The sequence below is a fragment of the Schistocerca piceifrons genome, chromosome 1, assembly GCF_021461385.2.
Source record: "Schistocerca piceifrons isolate TAMUIC-IGC-003096 chromosome 1, iqSchPice1.1, whole genome shotgun sequence".
Taxonomy (NCBI): Eukaryota; Metazoa; Arthropoda; class Insecta; order Orthoptera; family Acrididae; genus Schistocerca; species Schistocerca piceifrons.
The window spans coordinates 170,487,479-170,508,999 of NC_060138.1; the positions used below are offsets into that span (position 1 = coordinate 170,487,479).

General features: G+C 44.0%; 1 protein-coding gene and 1 non-coding gene across 2 annotated transcripts in view; both read right to left on the reverse strand.

The window, feature by feature from the left end:
- The window catches only part of LOC124802618 (putative phospholipase B-like 2), a 129,410-nt gene that overhangs the window by 48,578 nt on the left and 59,311 nt on the right, over window positions 1-21,521 (reverse strand). Inside the window, exon 4 of the mRNA XM_047263508.1 lies at window positions 7,010-7,156. Coding sequence (XP_047119464.1) covers window positions 7,010-7,156 — 147 coding nt within the window. The remainder of the gene's footprint in view (window positions 1-7,009; window positions 7,157-21,521) is intronic.
- Trnas-gga lies at window positions 19,290-19,371 on the reverse strand. The gene is given in 2 exon segments: window positions 19,290-19,324; window positions 19,334-19,371. It is a non-coding gene; the product is annotated as a tRNA-Ser (tRNA).

Genomic DNA, 21,521 nt, shown 5'->3' on the forward strand with positions numbered 1-21,521 from the left:
TATCATAACGACGCACCGCCTCCGTTCTTAACTGATACATGATGGCACATAACTGTCTCCAAGCATTCGCCGAATTCAAGTCCTTCACCGTCTAGAAATTCGCTAATCTCAAACCCGTCCATCGGATTGCCATAGGGTAGAGAGTGATTCACCAATCCAAACGACTTTTTACGGTCATCCCCTGTCCAGCAGCGCCGCTCTTTACGCCACCTCAAGCCTCACTTGGCGTTAACTAAAGAACTGCTTGGTTTACGACGAACTGCTCTACTATTATAGCCCATTCTTTTCAATTCCCTAAGAAACCGTCATTGTGCTGGCTGGTCTGCTGGAGCGATGTGATTTTTTGATTTCTTCCGTCGACTTTTCCCAACCACCCTCCGCAATGCTCGATGGTCCCTGTTCGTCGGAACATGAAGCCTACGTGGTCTTTCTTTAGCTGTGGTTGTTCCTTCGCGTTCCCAGTTCACAATCCCATCATCATCAGCTGACTTGAGGAGCTTTGTAAATGTTCAGAAGTCCCTGATGGTTTTGTTACTCAGGTGACATCCAGTGACTAGTCAACGTTCGGAGTCCCTGAGCTCACTTCGCCGCCCCATTCTGCTGTCACTCCTCCACTGGTACCACAATACTCCACGCCTTTTATACTGGCGGGCCGGCTCTCGTGACCTCTAGTGGTTAATTCCGCATTACGTAGGGGTGTCCAGACACTTCAGATCAGACATTTCGCGGAACGTCTAGTAACACTCTCTAATTGATCAATCCAGTGTAAGAAATCTAGCAATGCGCTTCTGAATTGCTTGGGCGTCTAGCTTAATACGACGTGCTGGAGATCACAGACATTCCAGAATGAGATTTTCACCCTGCATCGGAGTGTGCGCTGATACGAATCTCCCGGTGCAGTGTACGAGAAAGTGATGTCAATGCATGACATTTGGGTTTGGGGTAAATCGGAGCGAATTTCTATTCTACGCAGTGAGTAAGGGTGTTTTAAATGTGGATAAATGCAAATTCATAGAAGGAATTTGTAATGTTCGGATACACAGTTTATGGTATAATGCTTGACCTACCCATATCAATTAAATATCTAGCAGTACATTGCGAAAAGGCATGAAAAGGAATGAGCAAAGTTGCACGAAAGGAGAATGACACATTGTAGTTTTGACTTGGTCACGCCAGTTTAATATCCAGGTGTAACGTTGTGAAAACACGTGAAAAGGAACAAGCACATAAAGTCAATTGCAGGAAAGGCGAATAGCCGAGTAAGATTTAGTGGGGGATTTCTGTGTGATGTGTAACACGTGAAAGGAAAAGTTCTTGAGAACTTCTAAGAATGTTTGTGATGAAACTTCCTGGCAGATTAAAACTGTGTGCGGGACCGAGGCTCAACTCGAGACCTTTGCCTTTTCTGGGCAAGTGCTCTACCGACTGAGCTACCCAAGCACGACTCGCGACCCGTCGCCCCAGCTTCAGTTCTGCAAGTACCTAGTCTCCTGCCTTCCAAACTTCACAGAAGCTCTCCTGCGAAGAAGCAAATTAAACAATAGGCAACGTTTATTATTGGTTATTATGCAGTAAACTTCCACAGAGCACAGCATGATTTTCCTTTTAAAGAGGGGAAATGATTCTGTAAAATTACATTAATGTGGATGCAAAATTTCATAAGATTTTCGCCGGCCGCTGTGGCCGAGCGGTTCTAGGCGCTTCAGTCCGGAACCGCGCTGCTGCTACAGTCGCAGGTTAGAATCCTGCCTCGGGCATGGATGTGTGTTATGTCCTTAGGTTAGATAGGTTTAAGTAGTTCTAAGTCTACTGGACTGATGACCTCAGATGTTAAGCTCCATAGTGCTTAGAGACATTTCATAAGATTTTCAGGAATTAATGTTGACTCCCACCTGAAGTGGCATAAACACCTAAACAAACAAGCAATGAAAAGTCATGAGCATTCTTTTTGTTGTGACTTGGCGAGACAGCCAAGCCACTACGAGGTAGCCGAAAGGCACGCGTTTAAGCTCACGCAGGCTGGCGTGAGGTCTGGAACAGTTAAAGGAGTTGAGTCTAGTAAAAAAGTACGTAGCTTCTGGAATACTTAACTTTAATCCATAATTGGTGAACATCGGTCTGCCGGTACATGCATCACAAGATAAATAGCAAATGATAATGGCGCCTTGCTAGGTCGTAGCAAATGACGTAGCTGAAGGCTATGCTAACTATCGTCTCGGCAATTGAGAGCGTAATTTGTCAGTGAACCATCGCTAGCAAAGTCGGCTGTACAACTGGGGCGAGTGCTAGGACGTCTCTCTAGAACTGCCGTGTGGCGGCGCTCGGTCTGCAATCACTGACAGTGGCGACACGCGGGTCCGACGTATACTACCGGACCGCGGCCGATTTAAAGGCTACCACCTAGCAAGTGTGGTGTCTGGCGGTGACACCACACTTTTCACTTAGAGTCTCATTAGTGTGTAACAAACAATGCCTTATTGTTACAAACTATTCCTCTATGGACTCCATATTTTGCTATGGAATCATTTTTTGCGGGTCCCCTACACAAAACATGAACAGCCTTCAAATTGCATAAAGCGATATTAGCATAAAAACGAAAACTAGCAATGCAGCTCCCTGTAAAAATGAGTGTGAGTACCTGAGGATTCTGGCTGCACTCTGCAAGTGCAACTAGCAAAATGTTATATACAATGAGAACATCAGCAGTCGTCCCACAAATAGCGGCACCACTAATCATGGAACAAAAGCCAACTTAAGAGCCAACTTAACTACTATGTACCGAAAGTAAAAGCTCTCACATGGAGGGAAGAATTGTAGACCTCAGAGCAGTTGGATCTGAAGTCCGACTTGCCCCCCTCTACAATTACTCGGTCGCGACGTAATGCCGGATCCTGGCAAAATTTTCGCCCAGCGTCGGTGCAGTGTCTCTGGGCGTCGTTTGGAGACCTCCCTGTTTCAGCACTACTGCTATTTGTAAGCGACTGTGTTTATCAGAAATCCTCCGGATGGCTTCCCATACTTTTGTGAATCAATAAAAAACTGACTGACTAATGACGGAGCCTGGCAAGAGTACCCCACTTGGCGGTGTTTACAACGAAATATCCGATACCAGCCGCCTTCACTTTCTTTCAATTTTAGCATCTCCGATCTTTTGCAAAACGTTTCAACGCTAACATGCGTTGTATACTGTAATGAACTCGCCAAGGGCTTTCGAATGCAATTAAAAATGGACATCGTCGAATTTTTCATATACATTTGCTTTAGTACCTCGGTTGATACGTGTAAATGATAAATCACTGGAGGAAACTGTCCGCGTCACTGTTCCTTATGTGATTTTTCACTTATCGTTATCAGCATACGATGGTGTAATGAAAAGTAGTACCTTCATAATTCTTTTACGTGAAAACTCTTAAAGCTTTTAAATAATGTAAATTTTATTAACATTCTGCAACTTTATTCTTCAAGTCTATTGCATTTTTCAACATAGTCACCCTGATGACGGACATTTCTCCCAACTTGAGACCAGTTTGTTGACACCGTCACTGTGGAATGTTTGACTTTGTCGACGGAACCACAACTTCACCTCTACGTGCACCGCTTCATCACTAAGCTCGAGGTCCTCTAAGATGTTCTTTGAGTTTTGGAAATAGACGAACATCAGATGGGGCCAACTCGGGACTACATGGAGGATGATCGATGACAGTGAACCCAAGGCGTCGCATTGTTACGGTTGTCGCGGCGCTCATGTGTGATGTGGCATTGTCATGCAAAGGACAGGGTGCTCCATATGTGGACGAACTCTTCGAATTCGTGCTTTCAGTTTTCTAAGGCTCTCGCAGTACTTAGCAGAATTTATGGTGGTGCCTTTAGGCATGAATTCCAAATGTACCACACCTTTTACATTCCAGAACACTGTAGGACTTCGCCAGCTGGTGGTATGCTCTGGAAATTTTGGAATCAATGATGCTTTTGTTTCGGAACTCCATTGCTTCTCTCTTGTTTTCAGCGTCAAAATGGTGCACCAGCATTCATCACCTGCCACAGTGCTGTTAAGGAACGCATCACCATCACGCCCAAAACGCAATAGAAATTTTTGATAGATGTCCAATCTTCTGTGTTGCATATCAGGAGTGAGTATTCGAGGCACCCACCGCGCACACAATTTTCTGTACCGTGGTTCTGCAGTGATGGCCTGCACACGTTCTTGAGATATGCCATACTTACCTTGACAGCTGTCCGACGATTTTGTCTGATGAGTTCATCAACCCGATTCCAACAGATCTCGGTGGTTCCCGTACGCATTCGTCCACTCCGAGCTCTGTCTCACACGTTGAGGTTAGCATCAGCGTTTCCTTCATTATGAAAACCAACAATACACCGTATACAGCTTTCATTCATCTACAGATTTCAATTGGAGGCACGTTTTCTGCGGTTAGAAACTATACTACAGCACGCTGTTTCTCACGTACAGTTACAGTTACGTTACACACGACCACGTTCCACGCTAGAGAGCCTATATACATAGGCAAGTGGCCACTGCTCGTTAGACCGTGGATAAGATGAACAGGCGATCGCAATTTCTTTTGCCAGGATTGGTGCGGGAAATACTATCGGCTGTTGACTATCACGAGATATGGATTTAATACTCTCATTACAGCAGAAAACCTACCATTTTATTTAGTATATGACTACTTCACATTTAATGCGGTGCAAATTAATGTTTGCCGTGATGCAGAGTATTAGCTGTTTATTATAACTTTCCGGAAAAAATGGGAATCGACCACAAAAAAAATTAGTTTCAATTATATTATTTTAGACGCTCTCAGGCGATTTTACTGTTACCTGCTAGGATATTCATTGTTGAAGTTAATAGCCTGACAGGAGACATAATTCTGTAACGATGTACATAACCGTTATGCATGTAAGCACGGTAAAAATTTCGAAGTAGTTGATTTTCGGAAACGAAACTTCCGTTATTACGCTTTTTCATGCCATTACGATCCAGTGTTTGTTAACTGACATTTCAATTCGACAAAGGCAATTCAAACAAAGAGATGATAATTTGACGACAGAGGGAATCGAACTGCCGACAGCACGGTATACAATCTTGAACGATACAGAGCTGCACGTGACGTTACGACAGCCAGGCAAAATGCTTTGTAGATAATAGTGCCCAGGAATTTCTTCAAACACATGAAGTTTGTAGACGTGCTATACTAACAGACTAAATCAGTTTTCCGAAAGTCTTCAAAATAATATTCCAGTTCCAGAAAGCCTTGGAACATACGAATCGAGAGATACCCGTGGAAAACAATGGCGTTTCAACTGATCAGTCAATCACGTGCCAATTCACCAATGGCCCACCCCCCCCCCCCCCCTCTCTCTCTCTCTCTCTCTCTCTCTCTCTCTCTCTCTCTCTCTCTCTCCCCCCTCCCCCTCAATATAGGCTCTCCAGTCGCGCTCTACGGGTCGGAGCCCAGTAGCGACAGAGGTTTGCAACTTGCGTCAGCGAAATGGCGAAGTTGGAATGTCGACCGCAACCGATATTGAGAATAAAGTAAAAATATATGAGGCATTACGAGGGCGTCTGAAGTCCGTGCAAAAATAAAAACTACTTACGTAAAGTAGTTCGGTAAACTTTTTTTTTCTGTCGACAGTCTCCTTTTAGACTTATACACTTGGTCCAACGCTGTTCTAATTTGTTGATCCCTTCCGAATAATAGGAATTGTCCAAGTCTGCAAAATAGCTATTAGTTGCTGCAATCACCACCTCTTTTGAGTAAAATCCTTGTCCCGCCAGCCATTTCTTCAAACTGGGGAACAAATAGTAGTCCGAGAGAGCAAAGTCTGGAGAATAGGGGTGATGTGAAACGAGTTGGAATCCTATTTCCATTAATTTTGCGACCACAACTACTGAGGTGTGTGCTGGTGCATTGTGATGATGGAAAAGGACTTTTTTGCGGTCCAATTGCCGGCGTTTTTCATGCAGCTCGGTTTTCAAATGGTCAAATGAAGATGAATAATATGGACCTGTAATAGTTTTTCCCTTTTGTAGATAGTCGATGAGGGTTATCCTTTGCGAATCCCAAAAGACAGTCGCCATAGCCCTTCCGGCCGAAGGAATTGTCTTCGTCTTTTCTGGTGCAGTTTGTCCCTTGGCAGCCCATTGTTTAGACTGTGTTTCGTGTCAGTTTAGTAATGCATCCATGTTTCATCCACAGTGACGATACGATGCTTAAAGTCCTGCGGATTCTTCCTGAACAGCTGCAAACAATCCTTGCAACACTTCACACGATTCGGTTTTTGGTCAAGCGTGAGCAATCGCAGAACTCATCTTGCAGATAGCTTTCTCATGTCCAAATGTTTATGTAAAATATTATGTACCCGTTCATTCGAAATGCTCACAGCACTAGAAATCTCACGCACCTTAACTCTTCTGTCATTCATCAACATATCATGGATTTTATCAATTATTTCTGGAGTCTTAACCTCCACGGAGTGTCCAAAACATTCAGCATCACTTGTCCCCATATGGCCACTCCGAAAATTTTGAAACCACTTATAAACTGTTCTAATCGAAGGTGCTGAGTCACCGTAATGTTTACCAAGCTTCTCTTTAGTCTACTGAGGCGTTTTGCCCCTCATAAAAATAATGTTTAATCATCACACGAAATTCTTTCGTCCATTTTTTGACAATCACTCGACTTCCTTGATTCACAGAAATGCCAAACACAAATAAATAGACCAATATGGCTGAAACTTGGTGTGCGTTCTTTCCAAAGATGCTACTCACTAAACATTACCTCGATACGTGCCGGTGGTGCCATCTCTCGGAGTTTGCACGGACTTTCCAAACGCCCCTCGTAGTTTTTAGCACGCCCTCGTACACGAGCGTGCTTCAGACAGTGCACAAGACTACGGCCGCAGATGACACGATGGGTGAATCTCAGTGCCCTGCGAGAAGCCGGCCGAATGGTATCGCTGACGGCGGGTGGCTGCGACTACTCACCCGGACCAGGTGGCGTGTCCCACCAGCAGGTCGCGGTTGAGCGGCAGCAGCCGCACCAGCCCCGAGCAGCCGTCACCGCCCAGCGAAGAATTGAGGCCGCCCACCGCCTGCATCAGGTCGTCGATGTCGGACTGCAGGTTCAGCCACCTGTCGGCAAACAAGCGCAAAAAGCTTAGCAACTACACATTTCGTGTGAAATTGATTTTTACCCAACAGGATACGTAGACACTACAATTTGTCTCAATACTTCTCAAGCTATCTGTCATTGGACGACGTAAAACACACCATTTTAGTCATATGCCGGATAAACTTCCACTTAACTGTCGCAAGATATTCATATCCCGCTATCGACTACGGGATCACCTAATCCTATCTTCAGATGTCTGTAGTTCTGATTAATCAAAATCCGCATACGTCATCCATATCGACATGCAAGCACATTTTCACAAAATGGAGTAATCTCTAATCGTATCATTGCTGCTGGTGCTGTCGTCGTCGTAGTCTTCTTCTTCAATCTGGAGATTGGTCTCACGCGTCTCGAAACAAGTCTATTCTATGCAAGCTTCTTGATCTATGCATAATTGGCTCTGAGCACTATGGGACTTAACTTCTGAGGTCATCAGTCCCCTAGAACTTAGAACTACTTAAACCTAACTAACCTAAGGACATCACACACATCCATGCCCGAGGCAGGATTCGAACCTGCGACCGTAGCGGTCACGCGGTTCCAGACTGTAGCGCCTAGAACCGCTCGGCCACTCTGGCCGGCCTATGCATAATTACGCAGCCTTCAGTGGTTGGACAAAAATATGGGAACACTGCGTGAAATTCATGTTTGAACATAAATTCAGGTAGCGCTGTTGTATCTGACCAAGCAAGGCACCTCCGCAATACATTTCAAGTGTCAGTCATCGTAAGAACGGTGTTTGCTATAGTTGAGAGTGCAATATGTCGGAGCTACAAGCAATTCGAACGTGGGCAAATCGTTGGTGCTCATGTGGTGGGTACTCCAATATCCACGGTACTCTAAGTGTTTGGTGATAGAAGAAGCACCAGAAGCACCGTATCTAAGATTTATATCGCATATAGGCAAAGCGAAAATCATCCGCTAAGACACTTTTACAGGATCCGGTCGCATGTTCGAATCCTGCCTCGGGCATGCACTTGTGTGATGTCCTCAGTTTAGTTAGATTTAAGTGGTTCTCACTTCTAGGGGACTGATGACCTCAGAAGTTAAGTCCCATAGTGCACAGAGCCATTTGAACTTTTTTTTTTACAGGATCGACTTTCTTGTCTCCACTGACTACTCGAGACGGATGAGTGTACTGCAGTGCCCCTGCAGTTCTATTCCTGTACTTAATCTCCTGTGTCTCGAGCGGTCATTTTCGTTTACAGATCAGCGCCATAACTGTATGTACTGAGACTTCTGCTGTGCAATTTGACGAAGCGACGTTATGAGGGAATTTTTTTACGAAAAAATTTAAATACAGTAACGAAATGAAGGAACAAGAAATGATACCAGAGTTTATTAACGACCAGAACAAAACTGATAGTGGATGTTCTTGTCAAAATACGTGTGGTAAATGCTCTATACCTCTAAGAACTGAAAGAATTGGACAAGTGTCGTCCAAACATTTCAAAACCCGTAAATTCATTTCCTCGAGAAAATTTGTACTTGCAAACACATCAAACAATAGAAGGCAGCAAACAGCGTATTTTACTGTATTTCTTGTATCTTGTTTTCTTGCTAAGTGCCAAATAACACCGAAAATTATCTTTCTAGCTAATAAGTCTGACTTTTTCATTATTTAAATAATTTTCAGTAATACACGCTTACCTATCTAAGTTCTTACTATGCATAGGCTTCTATGTACAACGTAAAAACCTTTCTGCTTTCACATATTTAGTCTTTCGTGTTGAATACTAGTAGGAAAAACACCAGGAACTCGTGGAACTTTATTTAATGTATCACGAAAACAAAGCAAACGAGACCATACAGATTAAGAAGACATGAAAGCACAAAATCCGTTTCTAGAACAGAAGTGAACTCGATCGGAAGCGAGAGGGGTTGGTTGCTGATTTAGACGCAGGTACGAAAGGCGCACGCGCTTCGAGTAGGCGATTGTGACCAGAAAGTCGCTCGTGTAAAGCGGGCTGGAGTCACAACGCGGGCGAAAGTGTGTTGAGTAATCGTGATGGACGATGCCTCGTGATATTAATAGAAAAAGACTTCATCGATACTAAAATAATAATAAATAATTATTGTCAGTGACATAATTTAATTTTCTGCGAAAATCATCTCAGACAATACTCATGGAAAAAGATAATGGAAATCTTCATATTTTGTGATCTATGATTTTCTTGAATAATACTGCTTCTTGTTTGAACTGTTGTAATGACCGGACGCGACTGAGGTCTTGTCGCACTGAGGTCGGTAAAGAACTGTATTATGTTGTTAAGTAATATTTGAAAAATAGAATTTCTGTGTCATTGAAATCAATACGTGTGTTTGAATTTTTATTTTAATATGACTTTCGTCCTATATAAATGTTAAGTTTTCTGTACAGCTACAATGAAGCGCAGCCATTAACGCTATTGACTTACAGCGCTAATTATTGGTAAAATCCTGAAAAATAAGTGATTGACATGGAGAAATACTTTTAAATGTAAATGCATATAGTTAAGGTACAGATAAGATTTAATATATAATATTTGTTGAGAGTAAAACAAGGCCTGAACCAGATTCGATAAGTGATTGTATTATGTTAGCCACCATCTTAATGAAATATTGCAGCGGCAGTTTTAAGTCAAACTACTATGGACACATGAATCTTGAGAGTCAATTTTCACGATAATAAATGTGTATTCGTGGCCCAGAACCCACTCGGAAATCTTAAATTCGACTTAGATTATGAATAATCTTTAAATATGGTGCAAACAGCATCTTACGTGCTGAAATTGTTCTCTGCTAATGTATGAACCCTGATTATTTGGTAAGAACTTTCAGGAAATATTTTTTGATGGAAAAGAATACATTAGTATTGTGCGCGTGTGGTATTGTGTGTAAAAATAGTTCATTTTATTAAAGGAAAATAGTTGCCACCTTGAATAATAGTTCGCAAAATTGTGAGAGATCACTCTTGTGAAAAAATTTAGTGCCATTTACACTGCTTGACAGACACCATTGGAACACGATTTCATGTGGAGATTTCTTTAATAACTATCTTTACCCGGGAGAGGCAGCGATTAAATGAAACCTCATGTTACGCTAATTTAAGTAAGTGTTTTTGTTGAAGTCCTGCCCACGATTTGTAAAATACCACAAGCCAAACTGCACGCCACATCAGCTTGTCCAGCCAGACAGCACTGATCTGACGGGAGCCGGTGTTACCGCTGCGGCAAGGCCGTTACTTTCAGTGCCTCGTTTGCTCATGTAATACCCTCAGGATCGCCTGGTCTGACACTTTCCATTACCTTTGTGTTACTTTTGTTGATTTTCGCCTTACAACCTGTTTTCAAGGAAATATACATTATGTTCAAATGATCTTCCAAGTTTTTGCCGTCTCTGACAGGATTGCGATGCCATCGGCAACCCTCAAAGTTTTTATTTCCTCTTCTCCACCCTTAATTTTCTTTCCAAGTTTCTCCTTCCCTTCCTTTACTGCAGACTGAATGACATCGAGATAAGCTACAAACATGTTCATTGTCAAGTAATAATTTCTTTTATCGTTTATGTACAAGTTATAGGTAAAACTTTGCTTCCTGTACTTATCTATGCTACCATCACAAACTCAGTGTGTACTCCAGTCAAGATCGTCAAAATTTCTCTCTAAATCTATAAATTCTACAAAAATAGCTTTGCATCTCTTAAGCGTAGCTTCTAGGGTTACTTTGCGTATTACTAAATTTCTCTGGAGCTAAAACTGATCTCTCATAGGTCGGCTTCCACCAGAGCGTCATATCGGTCTAATATGTCTGCTACTAAGACCTACATTGTTTCTTGTTTCTTAGAGTTCTGCCTACTTGCAATTTAAAACCAGATCGCCTATCTCCGTTAGTAATAGTCGCAAGACTGTCTCAAGGAGTCGTCGAGACAAATAAAAAGAGTGTGTTTTATATTGTATGGAAATCAACGTTACGCTGATTACAATATACTTCCACTTAAACCTTCTCAAGGTCCTCGTTCCAAGCTCTTCTGTTGAGCCTGTCGTTGGGTTTCACTTGCTTTCACAGTGAACGGCATAGTTCAGCCCATTGTGTCCATCAGTTCCATCTCAAAATTTTCACTTCCTACGGCAGCGGACGCTAAGTACCGTCCCTACGACCTGGTTTAGGCTCTCGAGATAAATGCCATCTGAAGGAGCCCCAATCGTGCATTCAAGCTATATTTGACACTCTGCCATTTGTAATCTCACAGTGTTGCACCCGCTTCCTCTGTTAATTACGTTAATATTTGAACGTATATGGACATTCTCTTTGTTAAAACAGTTCGAGGAAAAGGAAGCAGTATGGAGAATCTTTGTGCTTCCGTACCTGACCCAGCGTTCTGGATAAACGCGTTGAACAGCAGTGTCATATGAAGTACCGAGTAAGGTGCCAAAGAAGTTAAGACGAAGGACTCGGCTTCGGGACGTTTTTGTTTCGGGCTTACGCTATCTGATGAACAGCATACTAACACCCTATATAATGCAGAATTATAATGACCGAAATGTACGTAGGCGACCGTACCGGTACTACTGGTGTCTAGTGGTAAAGCACAGGCATGGAAACGTAGAGATCGCTGATTCGACCACGGAATCCTTCAGTCTGCCTTTAATCCAGCCGTCACCTCTAAACACCTCAACTACCTATAAACACCTCAACTACCAAGCCCACCTGCAATACCTGCTCAACAAAACGAGGAAACGACAACAGTTAATCCGACAAGTACAAGGACGACTGTATGGCTGCTCCACCAGGACAGCCATACACACATACAAGACACACATACGACCAATATACGAATACGCCGCTGCACCACTAGGCGGAATACCAAAGACAGTAGCAAACAGACTGTACTCGACAGAACGTCGACTACTACGCAGCATAACAAAACTACCATGCCGCACCCCTAGCGACGAAGTATACGAGGCGACAGAAATAACCCCTCTGCAAACAAGACCGACAAAACTCAGAGCAAGATACGGCTCACACATCCTACACAAACGACCCGACATGGAAGACATTCTGACGACCAAGCCACGCACAGCAAGACGCCCAAAAAAGAAATACATTTACCCGGCGCGTACAGTAGCACAAAATACAACTGAGTTCCCCGACTTAGCACCCACAATGACAACTGACAGGAGGCGAAACCACCCCACCCCACCTAGACAAAAGACAATAGCACAGCAACAAATGACCTAGTGCACCACGACAGCCCCTCACACTCAACACACAACACACCCCATAGAACAAAACACAATAGCATTAAGGTAATCATAGACAAGATAAGAACTATTGTTAACAAAAAAAAAATCAGCTCTAAGTACCACCAAAGTGAAAAGAGAATATGTAAAACTAGAATAAGGCAAAAAACATTGTAGCAACCAGCTCCAAGTACTGCAAAACAGGAAAGGCGAATCTGTAAACATTAGTATTAAGATTAGTCTAAGCTAGAACATATCATCCAAAACAACATACTCCATGACATAGAAGTAATACAGAGGGAAAAATAAGTGTAAGAGCTGTAAAAAAAAACCATTAGAATAATGTGTCACTTCCAGTTACAAACTAATTTCAATTAAGTAAACAATTAGTTTTATTAAGTTAGTTATATTGTTAAACATGTTCAGTTAATACATAACAAAATCAATCAATATTCACTCACATTATATACACCAAAAAATAACGTAAAATTAAAGATACCCAACATAAGATAATAGCATGTAATCAGATATATAAGGAAAATGGAACTAAATAAAATAAAAATGTACCCTATGGCTGATAAAGGGCAAACAGACAAGCCCTAAAACAGCCCGCCTTCTCCCCTTAGGAGAAGAAATGAAAAGTGCTAAAAAAAAATAAAAAATAAAAAAATCTAAATGATGTATAGATCCACGTTAGACTGCAAGCCTGTTTTCCTCGGTAGAATTACTAGTGTGGGTTAGAAACACGAAATGTGCCTAAGCTGCGTCCAATAGAAAGACTTGGGTCACATAAGGATTTTATTATAAGATAGCATTTGTAAAAGCTGAACCGGGCTGAGAACGACGCGAACAGTGCAGGGCAAGTCCTGTACTACAGGCATCAGCTATCTCGGTAACATAGAGGGCACTACAGAACGTCACTGAACTACACCAAGTTAAGACAATTTTACGTGGCCAGAAAAATTACATTTTGCCGATGCTGAATCCCGACAATATTGTTTGGCATCACTGCAGCCACACGAATTGCAGTCTCGTGTATAACCGGCAACTGTTGCCTCACAATGTTTGCGGCAAATCATTTCCGGGACCACGCTTCGGTTTTTAACTACTGGAGATTCGTGCAAAGGATTTATGTACATTTTTAAAGCGCACTATTTGTCAATAAGCGTCTAGGTACCAAAAGTACGCAGTGCTTTGGTAGGCCTGAGGGCTTAGATTATGGTACTGGTAAGTTTGAAATAAGAATATACTTATTTTTTCTGTTCATCAGCACTCAACGCTATTTACACTATCAGTTTCTGCTTCACACACGTCTCGAAATAGTGTGAAACTCATGGCACCAAATGCAAACCGTGTGAATGAAAAGTCACCTGCGCTTACACTCTTCCTACTAAGCTTCTGTGCCTCGCGTATGACATGGGGTCGGAGACTTCGGAAATTTTTATTTGTTTCATCAAGCGTAATTTCGAACTTATCGGCAGCAGCTTGCCAACAGTTCTCTTTCAGACTGCGATCTTTGTATAACATTACTTTTCGACGTCCCACAGCTCTCGCCGCTGATGCATTGCATTTATGAAAGCCATAGTTGTCTCGTTTGTCTGCTTCTCCATGCTGCCCACAACAAACCACAAACAAAATAAGTGGATGTAGCCTATGTATGCACGCAAACTTTCTAACAGAATCATAACGATATTGTTTTCGCTCAAACACACGACTGCAGCGCTGTCTGTGTGAGAAGTAGGAAACCGAGAAGAGAGCGAGAGAGAAGCATGTATGGAGGAGGACAGGGACAGATACTGCTTTGTAGTACATAATATTCTCCGCCTTCTTGGATACACCGGCAACATCGCAACAATACGGGGGAAACTACTTTAAACAGAAGCGAAACGACGCAGTTTTTGCTCAGAAACTATCAGACACGTGACTGCAGCGCTGTCGGTGATAGAAGTAGGAAACAAAGGTGAGAGCGAGAGTGAAGTATTTATGGAGAAGGACAAGGATAGATATTGCCCTGCGATACAAAATGTTCTCCACCCTTTGTGGATATACCGGAAACTCTTGCAGTACGTGGGCAACAACCTGAAAGTCTCCGACGTCAGCAATATTGCCCGTCCATGCTGAAAAATTGCCGTCCATTGCACCCATATTGCAGCAATATTGACGGCAGCGCTATTGACGCCAGATATTGCCGTAAATTATGACCTATGTGAACGCACCTTTAGCGATCTTAGCGATATGGTTCAAATGGCTCTGAGCACTATGGGACTTAACATCGATGGTCATCAGTCCACTAGAACTTAGAATTACTTAAACCTAACTAACCTAAGGACATCACACACATCCATGCCCGAGGCAGGATTCGAACCTGCGACCGCAGCGGTCACGCGGTTCCAGACTGAAGCGCCTAGAACCGCACGGCCACACCGGCCGGCTCTTAGAGATAGGAGTTAATAGAACGTGAAGTATGAGAATTTCTTGTCGACGGTAGACAAAGTAATACAGGGCACGAGCATCTGTATGCAGCGCTGCCAGAGATGATACGCAGCTGCAGCCCTTTGCCCGAGTCACATAATCAAGTGTGGACTAACTGATAGGGCATGTTGGCTGCCAAACAGGCAGGGAGAGACGGACTGTGTAGTTCAACAGTGAAAATAAATATAGCTTCTTCTCTAGGGGTGTAAAGGACAAATGACCAAGCTAACGCCATGCAGAGGCAATGCCTCAACTCCAAAGTCTGGGGGAACTGCTTGCGGTGCAGAGCTACTCTTGAAAAAATTGTATTTCCAGCAAAAGCGCAGGCGGAAAAAAATGTGTAAACAATATTCTGATTTCAGAAATACATTTGCAACATTCGGCGAAAGCTACACTGAGACCGTTAAGTTTCAGAAGTTTATCAAATAAAACACGTTATAGGAGTTTAGTTTTAAACTGACGTTAATGACTACGTAAGGCACCGAGTGTGACATATACTGCTAAAATGAAAGTTCTGCACCATTCTCACGAGTTGCTTTTCCCTTTTAAATCTGGCGTTCGCGATACTCTATTGAGGCTAGGAAATCGCTACTTGCAGCTTTCTGTGTAATGAGGGTAAGGCTTACTCTGCATTGTCAGCGCGGTTCAGCAGAGTCCGCCATGTTTCCAATCGTGAACGGGACAATGCGGCTTGCGTGGACTGCTCGTTGTGTCAACATGCTGCGAAGGGACATTTCTAACAGGCGGTGGGCGCATTCTCAGTTTCTGCAGGGAAGGCTGTCAGAACGTAAAGTTGCTCGCCTCAGCTACACTGCCTGGCAAAAAAGTGAAGCTGCCAGAAGGGGAGGAAGAAATAGTGAATCTTCAGGGACTGACAGTGTATGTGGTGTTATTTCAATAATTACAACAAAGAGTCAAATTTACGAAGAACTTTACGGTATGAGCCGACTTATCAGTAAGAGTTGGCAGTTGATGGTTGGAGTGCAGATACATTATCTGCGCATCCAGTAATGCTGGCAACTGATGGGTTATGCATGGGGATCATATCAACCGTATCGCATCAAAAACAGCCTGAAGATGACGCACTGGTAGCGACAAAATAAAATAAATCATAAGGACGGCTATAGGTGTCTATCTGTCACGTTATCAGTAAGACGTTGCACCCCATACGCGTGCCCTCATCCCCTTCCCTTCCCACGCCTCCGGCCTTTATTCATGCACCGATTCCGTTCCAAGGGGTGTCAAAGCCGTTGCATTCTCACCTGAAGCAAGCCGGCCCACAACCGTCGTAACGTCCTCGATATCGTAGATGCTGTCAGCGCAACGGAACTGACGTCCGAGTTGGTCCCACATGCGTCCTATTGGGGGCAGGTCTGGACGTCTTCCTGGCCACGGAAGTACCTCAACAACGCGCAGACAGTTCACGAAGACACTTGTCGCGTCAACGAGCATTGTCCTGTTAAAAAATAGCACGACTAATCTGTTGCACCCGAGGTAACACATGAGGACGGAGGTTGTCCGCGACGTACCGTTGTGCCACCAGAGTTCTCTCGGTCACTACCAGCCGTTACCCGAAGTCACGACGCCAGCACACCATGACGCCAAGAGCAACTCCAAAACATTGGAAGAATGGGGCCCCTCTCCAGGTCGCCGAGCCGGCCGCTGTGACCGAGCGGTTCTAGGCGCTTCAGCCCGGAACCGCGCTGCTGCTACGGTCGCAGGTTCGAATCCTGCCTTGGGCATGGATGTGTGTGATGTCAAATGGCTCTGAGCCCTAGAACTTAAAACTACTTAAACCTAACTAAACTAAGGACACCATACACATCCATGTCCGAGGCAGGATTCGAAACTGCGACCGTAGCGGTCGCGCAGTTCCAGACTGAAGCGCCTAGAACCGCTCGACCGCAACTGTGTGTGCTATCCTTAGGTTAGTTAGGTTTAAGTAGTTCTGAGTCTAGGGGACTGATGACCTCATACGTTAAGTCCCATAGTGCTTAGAGCCATTTGAACCATGTCGCCGCCATACTCGCCCGTAATGGCCATCCAGCGTAGCAGGCAACCTCAGTTCGTCACTGAACACAGCGCGACACCATTCATCAGCTGTCGATACTTCCCGATCGAGGCACCACTTTAAACGCAGCAGTTTATGCTGTGGTAATAATGGTGAAACTTCCCTTCTGAATATAAAGAACGACTGTGCTGGTAAAACTTCTACGTTACTTTATTTTTAAACTCCAGAGTGAAACGGAACGTACTGAGACTGTTTCCTCTTTACTTATTCTGATCTTTACTAAACTGACAATATCTTCGCGCAACGCAATCTGACTTAATACATACAAAAGAACAGCCCTTACTAACAATAACCTATACCCTTCATGAATCACTTACCTCGCAAAAGTCTTCGTTACTCGAACTACTGCAATACAGCGAGCGCCAATACTGCCTGCTAAATAAAAGATTCTAACTACTGAAGGCACTAACTAGTGATACGCATATAGTTAGCAAATGAAAGATTTTGATAGAGAACACACAATGTATTTACCTTAATAGTGTTCAAAAGTCATTTATATATATAGACATTTATTTTGACAAATTTCCTTTTTCTGACGGACACACGTCCAGATCGTCCGCTCATATTAACATCTCAAAACTCGGGCGTCTCTCTCCCCCACACCCACCACTGCTGGCCGCTCAACTCCAACTGCCCAACGCTACGGACTGTTAACATCCAACTGCCCAACACTACACAGGCGAAAAACTTCCAACAATGGGTCCAACCAGCCACAGACTGCACACAGCGCAGTCATCGATTTTAACACAGAGCGCTACGTGGAGTTACCAACATAAAAACCTAAACAGCCTACTTGTAATGGCAGCCTAAGCACGGAACAGTAAATTCCCGGGTCTGCGTCTGCTAGTATCCGACCAATGGTGCAGAATGACACACCATGGTTCAAAGAAACTATTACTCGTTCTCCGATGGCAGGTGCACATGTGAATGGGTTACGATGCGATTGGTGCACAATACAGAGATCCTCCGTTGTAGTGGTCAGACATGATCGGCCGCAACCTTGACAAGTGCACGTACCGCCATGTTGCCACGCAGTTCATATTGGGCCACTGTTACATCAAAATGTACGACATATGTGGATAGTACGTCACAGAATCGGCTCGCCAGATAGAGATTCACAGTGGTGCCCATTTAAAACACTGTCTGGCGCTGATAATTCTGTCTCACTGGAGTGCGCGGCATCTCCGTGTCCTTCACAGTAATCACTGAACATCTGACGCTGTTCCTGCACGATATATATCCAATCAGCACCTGTAACAACACACGACACAAACACCACTAATGCATTCTTGTCAGCTGTTGTACTTGGCACACAGAATTGCAACTCAAATCATTTACATGCCCGCCAGTGGTGTATACGAAGTTACACTGATATCCGATCATGTCTTCTGGGTGCCTCACATTTTTGTAAAGCAGTGTATTTCGTTAAAGCATTCCGTCGCTATAGTGAGACATGAAAGATCTCGGCCTTAGTGGTTGCTCGCTGTCAATAACACCAGTTAATGAGCGTTACCTACAGATTATAGCAAATACAATGACGGAAAAAAGCTCCAATACCAAGAAATAATTAGTGTAATGAAAATTTGAGAATACGTTTGTCTAGATAATATATTTAAATGATTAACGTTGCAAGATTACAGGGTAATAGAAGCGCAAGGAAACCCATTGCAAAAGTGAAATGCTGTAATCGCCAGAATATTGAAAGCAGGCATCCAAACGTGCATGCAATGTGCAATGTGTTGTACAGGTCCCAGATGTCAGTTTGAGGGATGAGTTCCATGCCTTTTGCACTTGGTTGGCCAATACAGGGACTTTTAATGCTGGTTGTGGATGACGCTGTGTCGTTCGATGATACCCCATATGTGCTCGCTTGGAGACAGATCTGATGACTTAGTACGCCAAGCTAACATGTCGACTTCCTGTAGAGCTTGTTGGGTTACAGCAGCGATATGTGGGCAAGCGTTATCCTGTTGGGAAACACCCCCTGTAATGCTGTTCACGAATGGCAGCCCAACAGGTCGAATCACCAGATTGACGTACAAATTTGCAGTTAATCACGAAAGAACTTCAGCTGTCATACGAAATCGCACCACAGACCTTAAGTCCAGATTTAGATTCAGTGTGTCCAGGCCGCACATAGGTTGGTTGCGGGCGCTCACGAGGCTTCCTTCGAACTAACACAAGGCCATCACTCGCACCGAATCATAACCAGATTTCAAAATGGTTCAAAAGGTTCTGAGCACTATGGGACTTAACATCTGAGGTCATCACTCCCCTAGAACTTAGAACTACTTAAACCTAACTAACCTAAGGACATCACACACATCCATGCCCGAGGCAGGATTCGAACCTGCGACCGTAGCGGTCGTGCGGTTCCAGACTAGCGCCTTTAACCGCTCGGCCACTCCGGCCGGCGAACCAGATTTCATACAGAAGCACAACAGCCCTCCATTCTGCCCTCCAACGATATCTCGCTTGACACCACTGAACTCGGAAACGGTGGTGGTTTGGTTTCAGTGAAATGCACACTACAGGGCATCTGGCTCGGGGCAGTCCTTTAAGTAACAGATTCGTAACAGTTCGTCGTGTCACTGCGGTGTCAACAGCTGCTCGATTTGCTGCTGCAGATGCAGTGCGATGCACCACAGCCATGCGCCGAACACGACGTGCCACGTGGCCGTCTGCAGCAGTGTCTTCTTGTGAAAGTACATTCTCATGACCACCTCCGCTAGGAATCGTGCATAGTTTCTAAATTCCTGCTAAGTCTTTTTGCAATATCGTAGAAGGAACATCCAGGTTCTCGTAGCCCTATTACACGTTCAAACTCACTCAGATTCAGTGAGGTGTTGATAATGGCGTCTTTGTCGCCGTGAAGACATTCTTGCCTAACATCCACTCACTACGTCCAGTCTCAAAGGTAACTAACGCTCAGGACCGTTACAGAGCATATTTAAAGCAAATCTGATGCGCATTCACATAGTAGTACTACATGCGACTGGCACGAAACATATGAATAGACATCTCTCAGACGGAGAATCGCACTTACCAACTTTTGTTTATCTCGCATAACTCCTTGTTGTTGAGATTTTTTTCCGTTAGTGTATGTACCGCAAAAAAACCAGAACAATGCGCCGCTGCTTTTGGGGAGAACTGGGAGGCCTGTGCAGACCCAAGCAGTTGCATCCATCTGCACATCATCACTGTCGCCTGTAGATATCCACTACGAACATCAACACAAACCTACTAGCAACGTGGTGCGCGAAGAAAGAGGACAAGGAAAACCTGGAATGGAACCTGGTTCAGTGGCGCAGGATTCTCATCAGTTGCGCGCCCAGAGGTTGTCTCATGGCTGATGATCGTTATGGTAGTGTTGCGTTTGAACACGACTAACTGCTCGAGCAGTTAATGTCATAGTTCGAGGAATCTCTGATTCTTTTCGATCTTTCGATCGCCCTGCTACCTGTTGACTTGTTTGTGCTACAGTAACTCAACGACGTGTAAAATTTGACGCCCGGGTTCCCGGGTTCGATTCCCGGCGGGGTCAGGGATTTTCTCTGCCTCGTGATGACTGGGTGTTGTGTGATGTCCTTAGGTTAGTTAGGTTTAAGTAGTTCTAAGTTCTAGGGGACTGATGACCATAGATGTTAAGTCCCATAGTGCTCAGAGCCTTTTTTTTTGTAAAATTTGGAACACACACACACACACACACACACACACACACACACACACATTATGCGCCTCAGATCGCGCGGCTACCGCGCGCCACAATGTGTCTTAGCGATTTAATGCACTGTAGATTTTAATAATAAAATAACTGTGAAACACGGACTGAAATATGTTCTAGGATGCAGGTCATATGTAACGCATGTTATAAATATTTCTACGTCATGGAGCCAATCCCCATTGTTCCTTACTGTTCCCGTCTCCTGCCATCCTGATTTAGGTTTTCCGTGATTTCCCTAAAATCGCTTCAGGCAAATGCCGGGATGGTTCCTTTGAAAGGGCACGGCCGATTTCCTTCCCCATCCTTCCTTCACCCGAGCTTGCGCTCCGTCTCTAATGACCTCGTTGTCGACGGGACGTTAAACACTAATGTCCTCCTCCTCCTCCTCCTTACTGTTCCAGCAAAATGGCGCAGCAGGCCACACTGCACGTCTTTCCATGGGGGGAGTCCTGAATAAAATGTTTCCAGGCAGCTTTATTTCTCGCTTGCGGATATCAGCTGACCTGCTCGTTCTGCCTGCCTCACAGCAACACACTATTTTTTTGTGGGGTGATCTTAAGAAGATTATGACTAACGCCCAACCAGTGTCGACGAGTTGAAAGATCGAATTCGTGAGTGCATTCGGGAGATACCGAACGACATGTTCCGGCGAGATACGTTATTTCTTTCTGACAGACTGCACGTATGTGTTATTTATCACGACGGTCACTTACCGCAAGTAATTTTCTCCATAAGAAAGAGAATGTATCTTTATCAAAACATAAATATTTGTACTGTCCCCTGAATTATTTTATTTTCTGTCGCAGCCCGTATATTCATACGTACCGGTACTGTATT